Source organism: Nelusetta ayraudi, unplaced genomic scaffold (assembly GCF_046127955.1).
Source record: "Nelusetta ayraudi isolate G7.1 ecotype Tasmania unplaced genomic scaffold, CSIRO-AGI_Nayr_v1 ptg000146l, whole genome shotgun sequence".
In the NCBI taxonomy this organism is placed as follows: domain Eukaryota; kingdom Metazoa; phylum Chordata; class Actinopteri; order Tetraodontiformes; family Monacanthidae; genus Nelusetta; species Nelusetta ayraudi.
Window position 1 is genome coordinate 1,462,501 of NW_027466196.1, and position 22,217 is coordinate 1,484,717.

General features: G+C 54.4%; 2 protein-coding genes across 5 annotated transcripts in view; both read right to left on the reverse strand.

The window, feature by feature from the left end:
- LOC142879746 (dedicator of cytokinesis protein 3-like) overlaps positions 1 to 8,643 on the reverse strand; it is a 34,793-nt gene extending 26,150 nt beyond the window's left edge. The window contains exon 1 of the mRNA XM_076013176.1: positions 7,942 to 8,643. Within this exon, the coding sequence (XP_075869291.1) occupies positions 7,942 to 7,978 (37 nt within the window). The 5' untranslated portion in view covers positions 7,979 to 8,643. The remainder of the gene's footprint in view (positions 1 to 7,941) is intronic.
- A 517-nt stretch (positions 8,644 to 9,160) lies between these two features.
- Positions 9,161 to 21,941, reverse strand: LOC142879735 (DDB1- and CUL4-associated factor 1-like). Of its 4 annotated transcripts, none has more exons than XM_076013151.1 (31): positions 21,234 to 21,929; positions 20,728 to 20,900; positions 20,568 to 20,644; positions 20,153 to 20,223; positions 19,762 to 19,875; positions 19,539 to 19,676; positions 19,013 to 19,249; positions 18,568 to 18,669; positions 17,746 to 17,904; positions 16,831 to 17,010; positions 16,545 to 16,639; positions 15,731 to 15,830; positions 15,442 to 15,611; positions 15,217 to 15,341; positions 14,990 to 15,066; positions 14,714 to 14,887; positions 14,406 to 14,561; positions 13,531 to 14,040; positions 13,182 to 13,462; positions 12,887 to 13,097; positions 12,666 to 12,751; positions 12,468 to 12,552; positions 12,120 to 12,353; positions 11,520 to 11,613; positions 11,193 to 11,303; positions 11,044 to 11,117; positions 10,876 to 10,962; positions 10,483 to 10,620; positions 10,307 to 10,358; positions 9,855 to 9,948; positions 9,161 to 9,699 (listed from the first exon to the last, which is right to left on the reverse strand). In XM_076013151.1, the coding sequence occupies exons 1-30, from the start codon at positions 21,258 to 21,260 to the stop codon at positions 9,887 to 9,889; spliced, it is 4,200 nt and encodes a 1,399-aa protein (XP_075869266.1). In that variant the 5' UTR covers positions 21,261 to 21,929; the 3' UTR covers positions 9,161 to 9,699; positions 9,855 to 9,886. The 4 variants fall into 4 exon arrangements, with proteins under 4 accessions (XP_075869266.1, XP_075869268.1, XP_075869269.1 ...); XM_076013153.1 differs by having other exon boundaries at positions 21,684 to 21,928; XM_076013152.1 differs by having other exon boundaries at positions 9,674 to 9,728; positions 9,868 to 9,948; positions 21,234 to 21,930.
- Between the last annotated feature and the right edge of the window lie 276 nt (positions 21,942 to 22,217).

The following is a 22,217-nucleotide window of genomic DNA, read 5'->3' on the forward strand; positions in this document are numbered from 1 at the left end:
CCTCTTCCTCCTTCTCCTCTTGCTCCACTGCTTCCTCCTCCTCTTCTGCTGCTGCTGCTGCCTTACGTAAGCGAAGGTTTCGCTGTGACCCAGATGGACGAGACAAAAAACCTCTTCAGACCCTGATGAATGATTCAGCACGGCGCTGCACTCCTCGCTGATGACATCATCACAGCCATGACGTCATCATCACAGCCAACTGGCTATTAGTACAGGGCTAATGATGCTAACGCTGCAGCCTCCAGCCAAAGCGCCACCGCTGGACCTCCCACATGTCCGTCCCTCTGTGCCCTCTGTGATGTCACAGAGGGACGGACTGTCACTAGGTGGCCTCTCCCGAAGACCAGCTGGGTAACTCAGCTCCTGATTGGTCCAGAGAATAACTCACACACTCACACACGCACACATCTACAGAAGGAGGAGCAGGAGGAGCTGGTGGTGTCTTGGGACAAAAGAGGCATTAACCCGGATTAATCTGGATTGATCTGGATTAACCAGGAGGAAACTGAAAGATAGGAAGAAGAAACACTCGTCCCTCTGCAGTACATTGAAGCGACACTTCACCGCCGCTAACTAGCAAAGCTGCTGATCTTCAAATGCACCCTCGTCACCAGCTATCTGAGCTAACTGAAAAAACTGGGCTAATTAGGCTATCTGAGCTAACATAGCTAACGACTCCTGGCATCGACGTCAAGCGAGCTGTCGGCTAACGTGATTTGACGCTAAAGCTGACAAACACCACCAGCAGCAGCAGCAGCAGCAGGTTCCCCTGTAGCTTGATGGACCCCTGCTAACCTCTGCTAACTTCTGCTAACCTCAGCTAACCTGAGCTAACCTGAGCTAACCTCTGCTAATCCCCACTAACCTGAACAAACCTCTGCTAACCTCTTCTAACACGTTAGCACGCTGCTAACTTCCTCCTCCTGGCCAGCAGGAGGCACTGGTACACTGCTGGACCTTCACAGCTGTAGTTTCCTGCTGATAGGCAGAGCATCGCTGGATAATAGGCGGAGCCTATCCACCCCCCACCCCAACAGACACAGCTGGTCATGTGACCTTTGGATTAAAGGAGTTGTGTTGTTCTTGTTGTTGTTTTTTCCTTCAGTTGGCCGAGAGCTGAGAGAGAGTGAGAGAGAGAGAGAGAGTGTAGAGAGAGAGTGAAAGAGAGAGACAGAGAGAGAGAGAGAGAGTGAGAGAGACGGAGAGTAGAGAGAGTGAGAGAGAGAGAGAGAGTAGAGAGAGAAAGAGACAGAAACAGAGAGAGAGAGAGACGGAGAGACAGAGAGAGAGAGGGAGAGAGAGAGACAGAGAGAGAGAGAGCAGGAGACAGAGAGGGAGACAGAGAGACAGAGAGAGAGAGAGGGAGAGAGAGAGAGAGGGAGAGAGAGAGGGAGACAGAGAGACAGAGAGCGAGAGAGGGAGAGAGGGAGACAGAGTGAGAGACAGAGAGACAGAGAGAGAGAGAGGGAGAGAGAGAGGAGACAGACGGAAGATCTAATCTGTCCATCACTAGGATTAATGTCAGAGCAAGCGAGAGAGACAGAGAGAGAATCCTGGGGGGCGAGCGAGGGGGGGCGAGCGAGGGGGGGCGGAGCCAGAGGAGGCCTGAGGGCAACTGTTAAACTGATTTAATCAGATCAACTTAGTGACCTGGATAAACACTGAGAGAGTGTGAGTGTGTGAGTGTGTGAGTGTGTTGGGATTATGGTCCAGCAGAGACACTCTTGCTCGCTGCACTTGAACGCAGCGCCCCCCCCCCCTCCTCACCCCTCCCACACCCACTCACAGGTCATGTGACCAGTGTGATGATACTCTGGGATCTGCTGTTGACACTGCGTGACATCACGGCGCATCATCAGCCAATCACAGCGCAGTGTGGAGGAGCAACATGGTTTGCCGCTGCTGCTGCTGCTGCTGCTGCTGCCGCTGCCGCTGCTGCTGCCACTGCTGCTGCTGCTGCTGCTGCCACTGCCGCTGCTGCTGCCACTGCTGCTGCTGCTGCTGCTACTCCTGCCGCTGCTGCTGCGGCTGCTGCTGCTGCTGCTGCCACTGCTGCTGCCGCTGCTGCTGCCGCTGCTGCTGCTGCTGCTGCCACTGCTGCTGTGGAACCTCTGACTTTCTCTCATCAAGAGCAGAGGAAGGAGGAGAGGAGAACCACACTGAAGGAGCCTGGAGATAGAAAGCCCTGGTTCTCTACTTCTCCTGGTTCTCCTGGTTCTCCTGGTTCTCCTGGTTCTCCTCCACAGCCTGGCAGTTACAGCAGTAATCAGGTCAGTGGCTGAGAAGCTTCAGGCAGCAGAAGAATCCAGTTCCTCCTGTCACCTCCAGTCACTGTCACTATCACACACACACACACACTCACACACACACACACCTCCTCCTCTTCATTCCATTTCAATATTTGTTGGCCCTGAAGCAACAGGAAGAAGACTTGGACTCCACTTCCTGTCTGAACTGAAGATGTCAGCTCGGATTTCACTCAAACGTCACAGCAGCCTCCCTGAGGCACAGCAGCAGCAGCAGCAGCAGCAGCGCCCCCTGCAGGCCGTCAACAAACAGAAGTTTACAGTGTTTTTATATTTTTACTGCACAATAGAATGAGTTCAAAACATTGATTGATTGATTGATTGATTCCACAGTTGATCCAATCGTGAGGCAGCAGCAGCCAGTCTGGGGTCTAACCAGCCAATCAGGTGGAGGAGGAGGCGGAGCTACGACGCTCCACGTCTGAACCGTCCACCCCAACGCCAGGGCACTTCCTGTCTGACAGGAAGTGCCCTGGCGTTTTTTTTCTACGTGCAACTTTATATCACTTCCTGTTGTGAAAAGTGGGCGGGGCCACCTGGCGGCCAGATGGTGCAGCAGCCCGAAAGTGGATCAGTGGGTTAAACCTCCATCACTAGCTCAGAGCGCTAATCCCTGCTAGCAGCAGTGTGTGTGTGTGTGTGTGTGTGTGTGTGTGTGTGTGTGTGTCTACAGGGGGTCTGCTGTCGATCAGACTCCAGACTGTGTTGTTGTTCAGCAGGTGTGGGACTTGATGGATGGACGGTGCAGTGGTCTGCTGTGACCTGCAGGGGGCGCCAGCGTGACACAACCCTGGCTTTGATTGACAGGTGGACGCAAACACACAAGACAAAGAAGTTTGGAAGAGAAAAACAGAGCCCGAACTGAAACCTCGAGGTTGATCTGCTGAGAGCTGCGGCCATCTGGCACACACACACACACACACACACACACACACACACACACACACACACACACAGTCCAGCGTCTAATCAGGTCAATGGAAACGTCCATCAGATTTCACTGATGAAACTGGAGCTTCATCATTCATGACCAGGCGAGGATGATGATGATGATGATGAAGATGATGATGATGATGAAGATGATGATGAAGATGAAGATGATGATGATGGGCTGAACTCTCTCAATGACCCTCAGCTGCAACCAGGAGGAACCACAGTCATCTCTCTGGCTGTAGTTCCTCCAGCAGACGGACCAATCAGCTGCTTCCAGGCCGAGGACTGGAACCTGCTGCCCTCCTGCTGGTTGACTGCAGTACTGCAGCTCAACGCCTTCAGCAGTTGGACTCAGAAACTCATCAAAACTACAAGTGAAGCAGTAAAACTCCAGTCACAAGGCAGCAACACGTCCAACAACAAACAAACTACCAAATAAACAAAGAAATCAATAAAAAAAAAAATCACTTCCTGTTTCCAGCTGTGACACTTTAACATTGAAGGTTTCACTGCACCAGTCCCATTAGAGCCCATTAGAGGGAGTCAATACTGCCTGCCTGCAGGGGGCAGCACACACACACACACACACACACACACACACACACACACACACACACACACACACAGCTAAACTAACAACAGTTTCTAGCCAGAAACTGAGATGGACAGAAAAGAACAGAATGAAAGAGGAGGAGGAGAAGAGGAGGAGGAGGAGGAGCAGGAGCTAGAAATAACCAGTGCACCTGAAATATTCATCAGGATGGGGGGGGGGGGCGAACGGGAGGGGAGTTACAGGGAAAAAAACACTCTGATGTGTTTGATAGAAGCTGACTGCTGATTGGTCCTCAGAACCACCTGACAGGATGTAAGACTGAGCCCACCGGGAACCAGGTGGGAGGGCCCTGTATTCCCAGCCCCGCCTCCTTCAGCACCAACCAGCAGCGGCGGCTAACAGTTAGCCACCTGCTTGTTTGCAGGGACTCGTTTCAAACTGATATCGTGTCTCTGGGAGCCTCTAGAGGTGGAGGGCGGTACTGCACCTACACAGCGGCGAGAGTCTGGGAGTGACAGCTAGCAGCTAGCTTAGCATAGCTTAGCCAACCTGGTGGAGAGAATTGATGTGTGAGCAGCAGGGGCTCCTGTTTGCTTCCTGGCTGTCAATAAAGCTCCTCGGGGTTTTTTTAAGGGGATTTGTTCCTCCAGTCCGACAGAGAATCACTTCCTCCTGGTGTTGGACGGGAACTCCACCACGCCAGCTCCTATCAGCTCAACACTGAATAATTCACCTAGCTGCTCTGCTAGCGTGCAGTCAGGCTGCCTTAGCGTCGTTAGCTCGCCCACCAGAGAAGAAGAGGAGAAAAAAAAACCCAGGTTAGCCTCGTTAGCGCCAGCTAAACCAGCACACACACACAACGACCAATCAGCAGCTGAGGACTCGATCAGGTGGTTTTCCCACTGAAGCAGCAACTCACAACAGCAGCGGCGGCGGCGGCTAACAGTTAGCCAGTGTCAGAGGCAGTGTTTCCCAGTACTACTACTACCACCTGTACTGCTATTAATGCAACAATACATCAAAATATCATACTACAGAGTATTTCATCATCCTGACTGTTGTTGTGATCATCAGGAAATTCAATTCCCTCTTCAAAGTGATTCACAGTAAAAACAACTTCCCCTCTGCAGGCCGGAGCTCCGCCCACAGCCTAGCAGCCGGCTGTCAGGAGTGGGCGGAGCTCCAGGGCTCGCAGCTACCAAAACTCTTCCTGGATTATTGAGGAAAATAATCTGTCAGATTAATATAAACTGAGCGCACTCGAGGGAAGAAGATTAGAGAGTTCAGCCCTTCATCATCATCACCATCATCATCACCACCATCATCATCCCCACCATCATCACCATCATCACCATCATCATCACCACCATCATCACCATCATCACCATCATCATCACCATCATCATCACCATCATCATCACCACCATCATCACCATCATCACCATCATCATCATCATCACCACCATCATCACCACCATCATCACCATCATCATCATCACCATCATCCTCACCATCACCATCATCATCATCATCATCACCTTCATCATCTTCATCACCATCATCACCTTCATCACCATCATCATCATCACCATCATCATCATCACCATCATCACCACCATCATCACCATCACCATCATCATCACCACCATCATCACCATCACCATCATCATCACCATCAACATCATCACCATCATCATCACCACCATCATCATCACCACCATCACCACCATCATCATCATCATCATCATCATCACCATCACCACCATCATCATCATCATCACCATCACCACCATCATCATCATCATCATCACCATCACCACCATCATCATCACCACCATCATCCACCACCATCATCACCACCACCATCATCACCATCATCATCACCTTCATCATCTTCATCATCATCACCACACCACCATCATCATCATCACCATCATCATCACCACCATCATCATCACCATCATCATCTTCATCATCATCACCACACCACCATCATCATCATCATCACCACCATCATCATCACCATCATCATCACCTTCATCATCATCACCACACCACCATCATCATCATCATCATCACCACCATAATCATCTTCATCATCATCACCATCATCATCACCATCACCACCATCATCATCACCATCACCATCATCATCATCTTCATCACCATCATCATCATCATCACCATCACCACCATCACCATCTTCATTATCATCACCACCATCACCATCACCATCTTCATCATCTTCATCATCACCATCACCACCATCACCATCTTCATCATCTTCATCATCTTCATCATCATCTTCATCACAGCAGGATGAAGGTGATGATGCAATGAGGCTTCATGGCTGAAGGGAGACGGTGTTTAACACATCAGCCATCATGTTGACCCAGATTCAGCCGGCCAGTGTGTGTGTGTGTGTGTGGCAGCAGCAGATGGAGCTCCAGCAGCTCAGCGAGACTCAAAGTCAACGGCAGGAATCAGCTGACTCAGCTGCACTGAGCAGTGGGCGGAGCTTCACCAGCTTCTCCTCCTCCTCCTCCTCCTCCAGGAAGTCCAAACCTACTTTCTGTGCAACAGGTTTAGGAGTTGTTTTTTACAACAAAATTGTAAAAAACAACAAAACTTTACAACAACTCCAGCCACCCCCCCCCCTCCCCCTGGTGGACGTGGCTGGAGTCAAACTTTCCTCACATTTGACCTCTTTTTTTGTTTGTTTGTGTTTTTTAATTCCATTTTCAGGAGGAAAAACCAGCAGCCAGTTTTTGTTGCATTTCTGTAGAAGATGTGCTGCCTGTGGCAGGTGTGTGTGTGTGTGTGTGTGTGTGTGTGTGTGTGTGTGTGTGTGTGTGAGAACCAAGCGGTGCTGTGCAGCCCCTGGGGGTGTGGGGGGGGGGGGGTTGACGCTGCATTCAGGAGCCACAAAGCAGCATTGATGCAGCTGAATGGCTGTTTTCTGAGTTACCGCACTGTCCGCCTTGGTATGCACAGCCTGCATACACACATGCACACACACACACACACACACACACACACACCAGTTTTTTTCTCTCTCCCTCTTTTTCTTTCCTTTGACTTTGTAAATAAAGCTCGGTCCACTTCCTGTTTCCTCCTGCGTCCTGCACTAAACCTGCTCAGCCACCATCACCAGGGGGCGACGACGAGTGCAGCACCCCCTGGTGTCACACCACCACTGAGGGGGTTCAAGTAAACAGCAGGACTTGAGTTCCTCTTCTTCTTCTTCTTCTTCTTCAGAACCAGAACCAGCAGCAGACTGCGACTGCGCATCAACAACAGGTCGGTCCAGAGGAGGCGCTAGATCTCAGGGTCCTAGGAGCTAAACACCCTGGATGGTTCTGGATGGTTCTGGATGGTTCTGGGTGGTTCTGACAGCTAAACACCCTGGTGGTTCTGGATGGTTCTGGGTGGTTCTGACAGCTAAACACCCCGGTGGGGCTTCAAAGACGCTGATTTGGTTGCAACTTTGCTTCATCTTCCATTGGTCTAGACGCTACGGTGGCCCTGAGGGGCCAACAAAAAACCCAACCAGTGGCATCACCAGTGTGGTCCAGTGGAACCAAAGATATCAAACTTGGCCCGCAGTGTCATTATATTTGGCCCGCTGGTATTCCACAGCACCTGTAGCACTGATACTACAAATCCCAGAATGCTCTGCTGCTCAATCAGGACAGGCCGTTGACTGAAGGATGTCATTAGTATATATTAACTGCTTTATTGTTGTTATTTTATATTTAAATGTATAATCAGCTGGTGGAAAAAGGTTCCTGTGGAAAATTAAACCAGAAGGCTGCCAATAAAAAATAGCCATATGATTTTTATTGACATTTTGTTTATTTTGATGAGGTTTTTTTTAGTTTGAAATTGTTTTTAGCATGTGAGCAACATGAAGTTATTGATGGTTCAGAATGAAGCTTTGCTTTGTTCCATATTCTGCTGGTTTGGCTCCATATTTACAGCACCGCCGACCAGAACATCTCAGGAGTTGGTGCTCTGGCTCTGACCTTTGACCCGGAGATGGTCCGACAAGGTCCAAGAGGACCTCATCAGCAGACAGACCCCCCCTCCCACACACACACACACACACACACACACACATACCACCACCACCACCAGGTTCGGACTCACCCACTCCGATCTTCTCGTCCTCAGTCGGCGTCCACATGTTGGTCCCGCGGTTCGGAGGTTGACCCCCTCAACTCCTCGGAGACTCTTCAGCCGACGGGCCGCTTCATGGAGGTCCTCCCCCTGCCTGCTGGCCGAACCGAGCCGTTCACAGGCAGCAACGGCTCCGGTGCAGCGGCCGCTCTGCTCGGCTGTCCATGCCCGGGACAGGCAGCCTGTCGGCGGGGACGGCGGGGCTCTGCAGCCCGCAGCCCCAGAGCTCACACACCGGCCGGCAGGCGCCTAGGATCACTCGTTCGGGTGGGTCGGTCGAGTTTCGCTGCTCGGCTTCCGTTCCGTCAGCCTCTGGTCCCGGTCCTGGTCCCGGTCCGCGGACCGCTGCTTGTCCCCCCCGAGGCGGCTGTCGAGCGGACGGAGAGCCGGAGCCGGTCAACTGTTCCCGGGGAGCCGAGCGGAGAGTGAGCGGCTCGGCACGGTGTGTGTGTGTGTGTGTGTGTGTGTGTGTGTGTGTGTGTGTGTGTGTGTGTGTTTGTGAGTGACCGCAGCGCCACCTCCTGTTCCTCTAAAGAGGTTAGTAGTTTATCTCGTTCACTGACGGGACGCGCGTGCACAAGCGACGACCGACCGACCGACCGACCGGCTGAAAACTCCCTGCTGCCCTCGTGCACGCGCACGCGCACTGTGAAACAGCGAGACTTGCGCACAGACTCCCTCTCTCACGCACGCACGCATACACACACACGTCGTTGCTTTAAGCGCTCAAAAGCTGCCGTTCGCCGCACGTGACCTGAAGTGACATGCCCGTGTGACGTCACAGCGGACAGGTTGAGGGAGGGAGAGTGACGGACGTACGGTGCGAATGACGGCACTGGGTTGTGCGCGTGCACGTTAGTACGCGCTCGCTCGTTCGCTCCGCTCACTCAGGAGTGGAGCTGGAACCGCAGCGCCACCTGGTGCTCAGCGGCGGAGTCTCCTCCCTCTTTATCACAGCCAATTAGCTTTACTGTTTACAAGCTGACGTTTAAGGAACCGGAAGTGAAATGATTTAAAGGTCCCACTCCTCCAGTCGCTGGTGATTTTCCCAGCAGCCCCTGCTTCGCTGGTCACCTGCTGGAACACCGACAGCTTTACTTTCAGTGTCCGGGGCTGTGATGCTAACGTGATTAGCATTAGCAGCTACAAGAAGGACACGGCGAAAAGAGGAAGTTTGAGAAGAAAAATGTCTTGGAGCTTAATTTATTTTTCTTAAATATTGTTTTGGGATTTATTTTTTTTTTTTTTTGGCCAAACAAAAGAATAAAAATAAAGATTAGTAGTAAAATATTCTCACAATTTTCAATGTTTACAAACTCTCACAAAGTCAAAACAACATCATAATAATCATGACATCATGACAAAACCAAACAAAAGCACACCTGAGAATATCAATAAAGCTCTTTGGAACCCACAGAGGTCAAGCATGTTCATCATCATCATCATCATCATCACCATGTGATCTTCACAGATGGCTCTCATTAGAACCGAGGGTTCCTGGCGGTCGACGGCGGTGAGAAATGATTTCATGATTTCATTTTTAATGAATTTATGACGATACAATCTTATATTTTATCATCATTATTATTGTAAGCAGCCAGTCAGCAGCTGCACCTAAACACCATCTCCACACCACCAGGAAGACAGGTTTCCAACAGCTTCTGGATTCTTATTGCCCTTCAGTTTTCCTTCCAGCAAGGGGCAGTAAACACACAGACACACCTGAGACTGAGCAGAAGGGAAGACACACTTGAGATGTTAGGTTAATTGTTATTATTATTATTATTATTATTATTATTATTATTATTATTATTATTATCATCATCACTACTATTATGAGGTTTGGCAGGCAGGGGGCGCCACTGGGCTGCTCTCCTGGGTACCTGTAGTGTGCAGATGATCAGCTGGTCCCATGTCAGGAGAACCACCTGCGTTCCTGAGAGTTCCAGATCTCCTCGTCCATCGAGTCCCAATTATCTGGACACACACACACACACACACACACACACACACACACACACACACACACACACACACACACACACCTCAAAACCTTGGCTGAGAAACCAGGACCACCGAAGCCCAGTTATGCCAGGTACCAGGAACCAGGAACCAAGTATCAGGAACAGAACCCAGGTACTAAGTACCAAATACCAGGAGAACCAGAGTTCAAGTATCAACTGACACTTTCTGGTCTTGGGAGGATAATTCAGCTGCAAATTAAATCCAAATGTGGGAGGAAGCTGGAAGAGGAAGTGGAAGCTAACAGAGAGCTAACAGGAAAGCTAGCAGGAAGTTGATGGTTAGTGGTTGATAGTTGGTGGTTGATGCTCACCGGTGGGAAAGGCCTCCGACTCCTCCGAATCCTGGTCCAGAAGATCCTCCACCTGGGCAGGAAACACCAGGACTGTCAGCCCAGCACCAGGAAGTGCTTCTGACTCTGTGTGTGTGTGTGTGTGTGTGTGTGTGTGTGTGTGTGTGTGTGTGTGTGTGTGTGTGTGTGTGGCGGACCTCCTGGTCTGGCTCCTCCTGCTCCTCCTCCAGCTCGTCATCCTCCTGCTCGATCTGCTCCACAGCAGCTATGAGTGAGTCCAGGTCGTCCTCGTCATCCTCGCTGTCTGACGACTCCTCGTCTTCATCGTCCTCGTCCTGCCAGACGCCAGCAGATCAGCAACCAACCCACCAATCACAGCCCTCCCCACAGCTCACCTGCTCCTCCAGGGGCCAGAGGCCTTGTGCGACTCAGATGCTGCCAAGTACCAGGAACCAGGTACCAGGAAGCAGCTACCCAGTATCAGGACTCAAGTAACAAGTACCAAATAAACGGTTCTAGGTATCAGGAACCAGGAACCAGGAACCAAGCACCAGAGTTTTAAAGTACAGGAAACAGGAAGCGCGGGTCACCTGGTCATGGTCGCTCTCCTCAGCCAACTGGTGGCGTCCCACTTGGTACAGCCGGCACACGGTATCCTGGCTGGCGGCATCCTGGCTCTGCGAGAGGGGGGAGGGGATCAGTGAGTCACTCCGCTACCAGTGAGTCACTCCACTGATCCGTTCGTTCAGAGGTCCCACCTGGATGACGGCCAGGTAACAGTCCCTGCCGTCGGTGCACAGGTGACTGATGTCCCGCTTCACGTCCACCGTGGCTGCAGGGGGGGGGGGGTCAGCCAATCAGATCTCTCACTGCACAAGAGGACGAGGAGGAGGAAGCTGGGACCTACTGATGGGCTTGTAGTCGGTGGCGTCGAAGGTCCTGAAGGATGAGCGCAGTGGACTCTTGGTCTGGCGCTCCAGGACCTCATCCTGGTCCTGGTCCTGGTCTTGCAGCACGGCTGCACCACAGCAGGGTGGAGAACAAGTTAGCAGGAACCAGGAACCAAATACCAAGACAGCAGGGAGGAGGACAGCTACAAGTCTGGCCTAGTTTACCAAGTACCAAGCACCAGGAACCAGCTATCAAGTACCAGGACTCAAGTACCAAGTACCAAATGTCACAAAACTCAATGAATAGAGCAGACGGAGAGGGAGGAGTGGGGGGGGGGGCGTACCAGCGTACATGACGGTGGCACTGCTGTTGAACACCAGGTGGCACTGGTCCAGCGCCGGGACGTGGTGGAGCAGGTGGAAGGTCCTCAGGTCCCACTGGGGCCCCCTGCTGTCAAGGCTACAAACTACCGCAGTACTGCATAATATCAAGTATCCGGAACCACGTACTGGGAACACTGGAAGCAGGAACCTAATACCAGGTCCCAAGTACCAGGAACCAGGTACAAGGTACCAGGAATCAAGTACCAGGTCTAAGCTATCAAGTATCAGGTACCAGAAATCAAGTACCAAGTACCTTGTACCAGGAAGCCTAGAACCAGGAACCAAATATCATGAACCAAGAACTAAGTCCAAGGTTTGAGGAATCAAGTACCAAGTTCCAGGTCCCAGGTATCAGGAACCAGGCACCAAGTGCCAGGAACCAAGGTACAAATCCCGAGCCCCAGGTACTAGCAACCGGCCATCAAGTAACAAGTACCAGGGACCAAGTTCCAGGTCCCAGGTATCAGGAACCAGGCATCAAGTGACAGGAACCAGCACCAGGCTGCTGCTGATTGGCTGGCAGGCCCGGTGCTGGTACCACTTCTACCAGTGCAGGATACGACCTCTGTGTTGGCGACCACCTCCAGGCCGTTGGGGTGGAACTGGCCACTGACGGAGCCGTTGAACTGGTCGAATCTGTGGACGGCCCGCGACGACCGCACGTCCCACAGCACGCCGTCGTTGAGCAACAGCTGGTCCGAGGGGCTGAAGGTGGCCCGGTTCCTGCGGTAGCGGCCCGCCAGTGACTCCTGGAACAGAGTCAGAGTCCTGCGACCCGTCTGGACGTCGTACACCTACCGTGGCGCACACACACACACACACACACACACACCTGGGGTTAGACTAGAGACCAGCTAGGACAAGACTAGGACCAGCAGAGGCTCTGGAGGAGGAAGAACTGGACCTACATGGGCCACCTGTTCCTTGGTACCAACCACCTGGTCCTGGGACGCCTTACTGAACTCCACATGGTGCTCATCTGCAAAGAACTTCCTGGAGGAGAGGTTGGTGTGGATGGAGGAGGCGGAGGAAGAGAAGGAGAAGAAGAGGAGACGTGAGAGACGTGAGCGCAGCAGTTGTCCAGCAGGGGGCAGAGTCACACCTACTGGTTGGTGACCACGCCGTCGGTGCTCCACAGGGCCGACATGGGGAAGGTCCAGGAGGCCGCCGACGTCAGCAGCAGCTTCCCATCCTAAGAAAAAAAAAATCATTTTAACTTTCTTAGCAGAGTGACTTAAGTGCAGCTGGCGCCCTCTCTGGTGGAGGTCTGTCATTACACCACACTCATCAATAACAGACTGTGCTGTGTGTGTGTGTGTGTGTGTACCCTGGAGGGTTCCAGGTGTGTGATGCTGCCAGTGTGACAGGGGTACTCTGCCACCAGCCCCCTGGTGGTGATGTTGTGCAGCTGCAGGTGTCCAGAGGAGGTGCCCAGCAGCAGGTGGCGCTGGCTGGCTGAGAAGGCGGAGCAGGTAAAGGAGGAGGAGGAGGAGGAGGCGTCGCCCTCCTCCCGGTGGAACACCGTCATTGGACGAAACCTGGAGGAGGGGCGGAGCCAAGAGGCTGAGGACAGGAAGTAGGAAGGTGGCGGCTCATCACCTGTCCGTGGCGCTGCTGCTCACCTGCCGAAGACCAGGTGTGTGTCAAGGCGGTGGGCGGGGCCGGGCGGGCGGCCCAGGGGTCGTGACCCCAGCCTGGCGGTGAAGTTGGCGGGGGCGTGGCGGTGGTGGTGGGGGCGGGGCTCCGGGCAGCGGTGGTGGCGGTACAGGGAGAAGGGCGGACAGGTGGAGACGGGGTTGGGGCAGCGGGCATGTTGCTCCCGCAGGTAGCCCCTGATGATGTCATCCAGGGTGGGCGATGCTGGCGCCAGGCCAGGCTCCGCCACCTTCCTCATGGCCGGACTCTGAGGGAGGGGCAGAAGCGCTCAGCTGGGGGGTGCGGGGGGACCCACCTGGGTGAAACCAGACTCACCTGGGCAAAGGGTCCATGGTCCGACTTCTGCCTCAGTGCTCGGTGTCTCCGCCCTGGGCCGGTGGGTGTGGCCACCGCTGGGCGGTCCCTTGGGGAGAACAAGATCCGGCCAATCGGCTGCGAGCCCGGCCTGCGCGGCCCTGGGGGGGCGGAGCAGGAAGTGGATGGGAAGCAAGAGGAAGTGGGCGTGGTGGGGGTGGACAGGGAGGGGGTGGTGCCAGCAGGGAGGGGCGGGGTCACCAGACCCGCCTCCTTGACCAGCGTGGCGGCGGTGGCGGCGAGCCCCTTGGCCAGCAGGTGGTCTCTGATGAGCAGCAGCAGCTCCTGCTGGGAGAAGGTGACCCAGGAGCGGGCCACCACCTCGGCCCGCTGCAGCCCAGCCAATGACACGTCGGCGCCCGGCGTCAAGAGGCGGGACTTCCCCAACACGACCGCCGTCAGCTGGGCCGCGTAGCCGCAGAAGCGCACGTGCTCAGTGCGCTTGTCCTGCAGCACCGGCTCCTTCATCAGCTGAGAGAGAGATGACATCATCACCACCACCATCACCATCACCATCATCCTCACCACCATCATCATCACCATCATCACCACCATCCTCACCATCATCCTCACCATCATCATCATCACCATCACCATCACCATCATCCTCACCATCATCATCACCATCACCACCATCATCATCATCACCATCACCATCATCACCATCATCACCATCATCACCATCACCATCATCACCATCATCACCATCATCACCACCACCATCATGCAGTCCCAACAGAAATCTTCTGGCTGAGGTGACCGCACAACGATGCCATCTGGTGGCCACGTGCTGAAACTAGACTGCAGGCTGCAGCTCCGCCCCTTCCTGAACCCACCTGCTGCATGTGTCCACTGGTGAAGAGCGGCAGCTTGCTGATGATCTGCCTGATGGTGGCACTGCGGGACAGTCCCAGCAGAGCCCTGCAGGCCAGAGCTCTGATCAGGTCGGCCTCCGTCACTGGAGTCTGCACTGACAGCAGGGAGAGCAGCACCTGGGGGGGGGGGGAGGGTGAGGAGAGAGTCATCTCTCTCTCTCTCTGTCTCTCTCTCTCACTCTCACTCTCTCACACACACACACACACACACACACACACACACACACACACACACACACACACACACACACACACACACACACACACACCTTGATGCCGTTGTTGTTCTGCACCAGTTGCCACATGTGGCTCAGCTCCTGGTGCTGTGGGCGGGGCTTCCGGGTGGGTGTGGCCTCCCGTGGGGCAGAGCCAGCTGAGGGGCGGGGCCTCCTGAGGGGAGGGGCGGCCAGCGGCTCTGGAGCACACACACAGTTGGTGATCACCTGAGGAGAGGGAGGGAGAGGGGGAGGGGGCAAGAGGGGGAGGAGTCAGCACCTACTCCACCAGCAGCCACCTGCAGGGGGCGCCCTGCAGAGCAGACTCACCTGCAGCGCCGCCTTCTGGATGTCTCCGTCTCCAGGGAAGACTCCGCCCTCGGCCACGCCCAGGATGATGCTCATCCCTGCACTCGCACACACACGCGCGCGCGCGCGCGCACACACACACACACACACACACACACACACACACACACACACACACACACAGACAGTAAGGGGGGGGTGTGGGGCCGAGGTGGGCGGGGCCTAAGAGCAGGGTGACGCCCACTGACCCACGGTGCAGACGGTGGAGTCGGTCTCGTCCAGGACCTCCACGGTGTCGGCCAGCAGGGGGCGCACGCTGGGCACCAGCGTCAGCACCGTCAGCACCTCCAGCACATTGCGCACCACCTCACTACTGCAGGGAGGGGGTGAGAGAGAGAGGGGCTTCTGATTGGCTGCTTCTGCCTGACAGCATGTCCAGGTCAGGTCGAGGTGGAGGTGGGCGGGGCCCTGACCTGCCGTGGTAGCCGGTCCAGTCGCAGGCGGCCGACAGCAGGCGCAGCAGCAGCGGCACGCAGGAGAGGCTGCAGAAGGTGTGGACGGGCTCCCAGTGGCGCAGCAGCAGCGGCGCCTCCAGCAGGAACTCCATCATCTCCACCTGCTGCTCCCTGGAGGGGGACAGGGCCTTGGCGAGCGAGGAGGAGAGAGAGAAAGAGAGAGAGAGAGAGAGAGAGGGAGAGAGAGAGAGAGAGAGTCAGCAGCAGCAGCAGCAGCAACCAGGACACACAGTCTGCTGCACCGCACCTTGTAGAAGAGCTTCTGAGGGACCACAGCGCCCCCCTCTGACGGGTGCAGGGACTGCTTGACCCGCTCTGTCTTCACTGCCAGGTGAGCCTCAAAGTACCTGGAAGGGGGGGGGAAGAAGAGTTAGAGAAGGAGAGAGAAAAACATTGAACAATCCAGTTCAAACCCAAAAAAAAGAGGAAGAGGAGGAGCAGGAGGAGGAGGTAGAGGGGGAGCAGCAGCAGCAGGAGCAGCAGGAGGAGGAGGAGCAGCAGCAGCAACAGCAGGAGGAGCAGGAGGAGCAGTAGGAGAAAGAGAAGCTGCAGGAGGTACAGCCGCAAGAGCAGCAGCAGGAGCAGGAGGAGCAGCAGCAGGAGGAGCAGCAGGAGGAACAGCAGGAGGAGCAGGAGCAGCAGGAGGAGCAGCAGGAGGAGGAGCAGCAGGAGGTGCAGCAGGAGGAGGAGCAGCAGGAGGTGCAGCAGCAGGAGCAGGAGCAGCAGGAGCAGGAGGAGCAGCAGCAGGAGCAGCAGGAGGAGCAGGAGGAGCAGCAGCAGGAACAGCAGGAGGAGCAGGAGCAGCAGGAGGAGCAGCAGGAGGAGGAGCAGCAGGAGGTGCAGCAGGAGGAGGAGCAGCAGGAGGTGCAGCAGCAGGAGCAGGAGCAGCAGGAGCAGGAGGAGCAGCAGGAGGTGCAGCAGGAGGAGGAGCAGCAGGAGGTGCAGCAGCAGGAGCAGGAGCAGCAGGAGCAGGAGGAGCAGCAGCAGGAGCAGCAGGAGGAGCAGGAGGAGCAGCAGGAGGAGCAGCAGGAGGAGCAGCAGGAGGAGCAGGAGGTGTCTACCTGCGCAGGGCCAGGCAGGTGTGCTTGGTTCTCTGGCGGTTGGAAAACACCTGGTCGTCGCTCAGCAGTGACTGGTTGCTGTCCAGGGTGCTGATCTGCAGGGCCACCACAGGGGGGCAGTCAAACACTCCACCTCCCTCAGCTTCCATTCACTTTGCTTTGGCATCTTTGGCGCAAATAAACCACCCTAACTTTCCCTCCTTTCCCCAGCGTGTGTGAAATCCCGCCCCTCTACGGTGTGTCGGCCAATGAGAGGGCAGAGTTAGACTGAGGAGTTGCTGCTGACCAGGTTGACGAGGCGTCGCAGGCCGTCCTGCCGGTCGAAGAGCTGCAGCAGCGGCCTGAAGCTGAAGCTCACGCTGAGGAACATAGTGGCCTGCAGCAGCACCGACTGCTGCGTCCCCTCCAGGCACCAGAGAACGTAGGAGACCACCTCCCTCAGCACAGCCTCAGGGAGGGTGCACACCTGCCAGGGCGAGAGAGAGCACACACAGACACACACACACAGACACACACACACACACACACACACACACACACACACACACACACACACACACACACACACACACTAAAGTCAAGAGAGCAGAAAAACATGAAGGCAGGAGATGAGGAGGTCCAGGGCTGTGTCTCAATCCAGGGTCTGCATCCTTGGAAGGAAGCATCCTCCATCTGAAGGAAGTGTCCTCCCAAGGACCCGGCCCAGAAGGACCGACCCAAACCCCGCCTCCCCGGTAACCACACGGGACGATGGCGTTGGATGTTCTAATCAGTAAAAACCCTGCGTTAAAAACTGAATATTTGATGTGAAATTTCAATATTTCAATTTATACGTGGTGTCTTTGCCAGTAGATGGCGCTAATTTCAGCCGACTTCCCAGGATCCCAGGATGCTTTGCAGCAGCAGGCAAAGCATCCTGGGATACAGGAGGAGGTGAAGGATAGTAGTGGTGTAGCCTTGGTGCTAACAGTAGGGTGCATTTGGAGCGTCCTTCTGACTATTGGGAAGTGGGAGGAGCCTTCCCGCAGTGCTATGACGCAACTTCCTTTCCAATGCAGCCTTCAAGGATGCAGAGCCTGAACTGAGACACAGGCCTGGAGTGAGAGAGTGAATGAAGGAGTGACAGAGAGAGACAGTGTGTGTGTGTGTGTGTGTGTGTGTGTGTGTGTGTGTGTGTGTGTGTGTGTGTGTGTGGTCGCACCCTCTCCATGGTGTCGTGGTTGGAGGACAGCTGGTGCAGACACAGACAAACTCCAGTGGCGGCCACTGAGGGTCGAGGGATCTGCAGCAGCTGCTGCACTGCACCCTGGGAGATGAATTCTGCAGCAAACTTCTTGTGGAGCAGCAGTGAGGCCAGACACTGGGGGGGGGGGGGGGGTTACACAGTCATACTAGTGATCAATACACACAGTGAAGAAGACAGTGGTGGATGGTCCAGGAGGAACATCAGCTGACTGTCTGTCTGTCTGTCTGACTGTCTGTCTGACTGACTGTCTGTCTGTCTGTCTGACCGTCTGTCTGTCTGTCTGAGGTGCCATGAACTGGTCACCAAAATGCAAATGTAAATATAAATGAACGCACGTATTGAAGCATTAATGTATTGATCGCCACCTGCTGACACGACGTTGTAACCATGAGACAGCGATGACATCACCGAGGGCGCCAAGAGTGCCTGAGAAGTTCTAGTTTTGTTGATTTGGCTACTGGGTCACTACGGAGTGTCTCCATATCAACTGCCAGCAGGGGGAGCCAGTGGACGGTTTAAGACTCAGTGGGCCCCGCCCACCTTATCAGTGGAACACAGGCACTGTGTGTGTGTGTGTGTGTGGAGGCGGAGGGGGAGGGGCCACAGATGGAAGAGCCAGATAAAGGCTCATTGGCGCCACCACTGTGTCAATATCATGATGACGGTGTTCAGTCCACAGTCTTTGTTTTTTGTTTGTTTGTTTGTTTTATGTGTGGGGTGTGGGGGGTGAGTGTGTGTGTGTGTGTGTGTGTGTGTGTGTGTGTGTGTGTGTGTTACCAGCAGGGCGTGGAAGGTGAGCCAGTGTGGTTGTGTGTGTGGCTGCAGGATGTATGTGATCAGCGGCAGGCGGGTGTCCATCCTCATGAAGAGCCCCAGCAGCTGCACAACACAGGGGTGGGGGGGGGGGACAAACACACACAGACACACAACTAATCAGGACTGACACAGCTGACCATGGCCCTGCCCTGCCCCCCTGCACTTCACTGTGCTGCCACTAGGAGGCAGCAGGATGGAGGAGCTGGGACCTGCCAACACAGTGCTGGGCCAGAGATTCAATTTGCCCAGTGGCCACTGGAGGTACTGCAACCAAACACGCCTCAGTGTCACCCAAAATGCTCTGAAGGCCAGAAGATACCACAGAAGAAGACCTCACTGCCAACATCGGCCACAGCTGCTTCTGATTGGCCCATAACGATGCTGTCATGTGTGTGTGACCTCTGACCTCCTTGTAGGCTGCCAGCGGCGTCAGGTACTGCAGGATGAAGCTCTGCTCCATGACCGGGCTCAGCGGCGCCAGGCAGTGGCCCGAGAGGGATGGGGAGGGGCTCGACTGAGGCAGGGAGTGGGCGGAGTCTCCTGAGGGCTTCTGAGGTGGCTTCTGGTCCTGATCCTGGTTGTGGTTGGGGTCCTGGTTCTGGTCTCTCTGTAGGTGGTAGAGGCGGTGGATGAGGGTGCGACCCTGGAGTAGGAGGGGGAGGAGTCAGAACCAGAACCAGAATTTTTCTTTATTGTCATTGTAAAAAAATAAAATAATTTGAGGTGCTCCTCCTGCTGGCCGTTAAATACGATGAGATAAAAATAAATCTGTTGCAAACGGATGAAAGATGACGTAAAATTGAAAAGTTAAAAAAAAAAGAAAAAAAGAAACAAATAAGAAAAGTAAAATAAAACAATTAGAATAAAATCAGAAAGAAGTAAGAAGAAGAAGTAACAGAGTGGACAGGTGAGGTGGGGGCGGAGCTCCTCACCAGTTGGATGGCGTCCAGCAGGTGCTTGGCTGCCACCTCCTGGACACTGAGGGCACGGGCCAGCAGCGCTGTGGCATAGGCAGCGAGCGGCGACGCCCCCGTCTGCGCCCAATCAAAGAGCTTCTCCACCAGACCGTCCTATCAGCAGACAGCAGACAGAGGGCAGCGTCATCAGTGAATCTGACCTGGCCCCGCCCACCCCCGCTGGCCCCTCCAGCCCCACCTTCTCCTGGAAGACCAGCGCCGTGTCCAGGCCCGGCGCCATGCTGAGGAGCAGCCGACAGGCGGCGCTGTTGAGCTCTGCCTCCCTGCTGCTCATCACGTACGAGTCGAGCAGCTGCAGAGGAAGATGAGGAAGAGACAGTGAACACTGGCGCCCCCTGGCTGTGTGGAGGCCCCTCCACCTGCCCCTCAAAGCTACTGGACACTAATGAAACATCACTGAAACTGGGGTGCGTGGCTTGACTTGTTGGCTCCGCCCACTCTTCACCACCACCACCATGTCAACAGTTCCAGTGAGTCCAGTTTTGGGTGGGACGGGTCGGGACGGGTTGAGGTGCCATCCTTTAAAAAACAATGAGGTGTTTGAAGATGGAGTTGTAGGTGGCGCTCACTGCATTGGTGAAGTCGTTGGTGAAGAGCATCTTCAGCAGCTGGCCCAGCATGCACTCTGGGTCGGCGTGGCCTGCACGGCCACACAGGGACACCATCAGAATCAACAATAGCACTAGCATTAGCATTTGCACTACCATCAGTATCAGCATCAGCGTTAGAAAAATTATAGCATTACCACTAGCATTAGCACTAGCATCATCATCATCATCATCATCATCATCATCAACAGCATTGAGGATAACATTAGCATTAGCATCAGAGGGCTAGAGGTGTCAGAGAAGGTTGAAAGGGAGTGGGAGGGGCTGGAGGGGGAGGATGAAGAGGAGGAGGGGGGAGGAGGTTGATGAGGGGCTGGAGAGGGAGGAGGAGGAGGCGGAGTTGGTGCCGGTGGGGTAGAAGGTTGAGGAGGAGAACCTGGGTGTCGGTCATCGAACGGGTCTGGATCTGTCTTGTAGTACTCAGCCGTCTCCTGCTCCATCAGCTCACAGATCCTGAGGAGAAACACGAGAAAAGCTCCAGAGTTTTGAAGAAGAAGAAGAAGAAGAAGAAGAAGACAACAAAAAGGTTCAGCCACCTTGTGATGACCTGCACCAGCCTCTCGGTGGCGCCACTGGCCCGGGCCTCCTCCCATTGGTCGAGCAGTGCGGCCAGGTCCGCCTTGGCAGCCACCGCCTGATTGGATGAGGAGGTGGGGAAGGGGGAGGGGAGCAGGGGGGCCTGCTGCTCCTCTGGGGACGACATCGCCGCCTAGTGGACAGGAGGAGCAAGGGCGGCTACGTGTCAGAATAGAAGCCACACTGAGGGAAACAGATTGGTTCAGCCATGTGACTGGAGACTGAGAGGGGCGGAGCCAAAGCCACACCTCCACAAAATCAAGCAATCAGCATCGTCAGTATTATATTTGTAAAACAAACAGCCGTGCTGATGCTGCTGTTATCTGCAGAAAATACATACAAATTATAACATATCTGCACTTTAAACTACAACAACAGAGGACATCAACGCCCCCTACTGGTCTGTGGTCAGTGTTGTTATGAACGGAACCGGAGCCGGGACCGGGACCAACCGAGCGACACTCACCAGCCTGACGCTTCTCCTGTGAGTCATGACTGCTCTAGGGCTCCGGTGCCATCAGTTGGCCCTTCACACACACACACACACACACACACACACACACACACACACACACACACACACACACACACACACACACACACACACACAGACCACCAGCGGCACTAACAGTTAGAGGGGGACGAGCCGCTAGCTTAGCTTAGCACCAGCAGCTAACTCACTCGCCAAACTTTGCCCAACTTTTCGTTTGTTCGTTTTTTTTGTTGTTTTGTTTTTTAAGCCTCGCGGAAGAGACCCCTCCCACCCGACTAACGTCACGGCACGTCACGGGGGCGGCCTCGCGAGGGTCCCACCGCTGAGCTTCTGTGGGAGCGTCGCGTGGACAGCCAGCCTTCCTCGTGCCTTGTTGCCGGGACCTTCCGGAGAGCCGACTGGTCCCGACTGGTTCCGACTCACCTGCCGAGCCGCGTTCTGCCCGCCGACTCACTGGACAAAAAGAGCGGGAAAACGCCTTCTCTTCGGTCGCACGCACTCCCAAAACTTTTCTCCAAACTTCTGCCGGCCGGCGAGTCGGCGACTGCACATGACGTCACACAGATCGAGTCGATGCTTGATGACGGGCCGGGACGGCGACGCGTCATCAGTGGCCCCAAATAAAGTAAACAAACCGGGAAGTAGAAAAGTAAGAACGTCGAACGAAGTTTGAAAATCGACGAAGCCGCATAAAAACACGCCCTTAAAATCCAACAAAGAAAACTTAGCTGAAAAATTTACATAGAATTGAGAAAATATTAATTTAAAATCGTCTTGCTAAATACTTAAAACGCTTCACCATTGAAATGTATCCAAATTTGCAGCTTTTAAAATGTTTTAACTGTCTGCAATGACACACGTGCAATAAAGTTCACGGCTTTTGAATTTTGAGTTTGACAGAGCCGATGTTTTGAACACATTTTCCCACACGTCGTTGAGTATTTGCAGTTTTACACG

Coding starts and splice junctions, on each gene's coding strand:
- LOC142879735 (XM_076013151.1), bottom strand. CDS start 21,260: ATGACTCACAGGAGAAGCGTCAGGCTG. Junction 20,901..21,233: donor ACAGGAGAAGCGTCAGGCTG/GTGAGTGTCGCT, acceptor CCTGTCCACTAG/GCGGCGATGTCGTCCCCAGA. Junction 19,250..19,538: donor TGCTGGACGCCATCCAACTG/GTGAGGAGCTCC, acceptor CTCCTACTCCAG/GGTCGCACCCTCATCCACCG.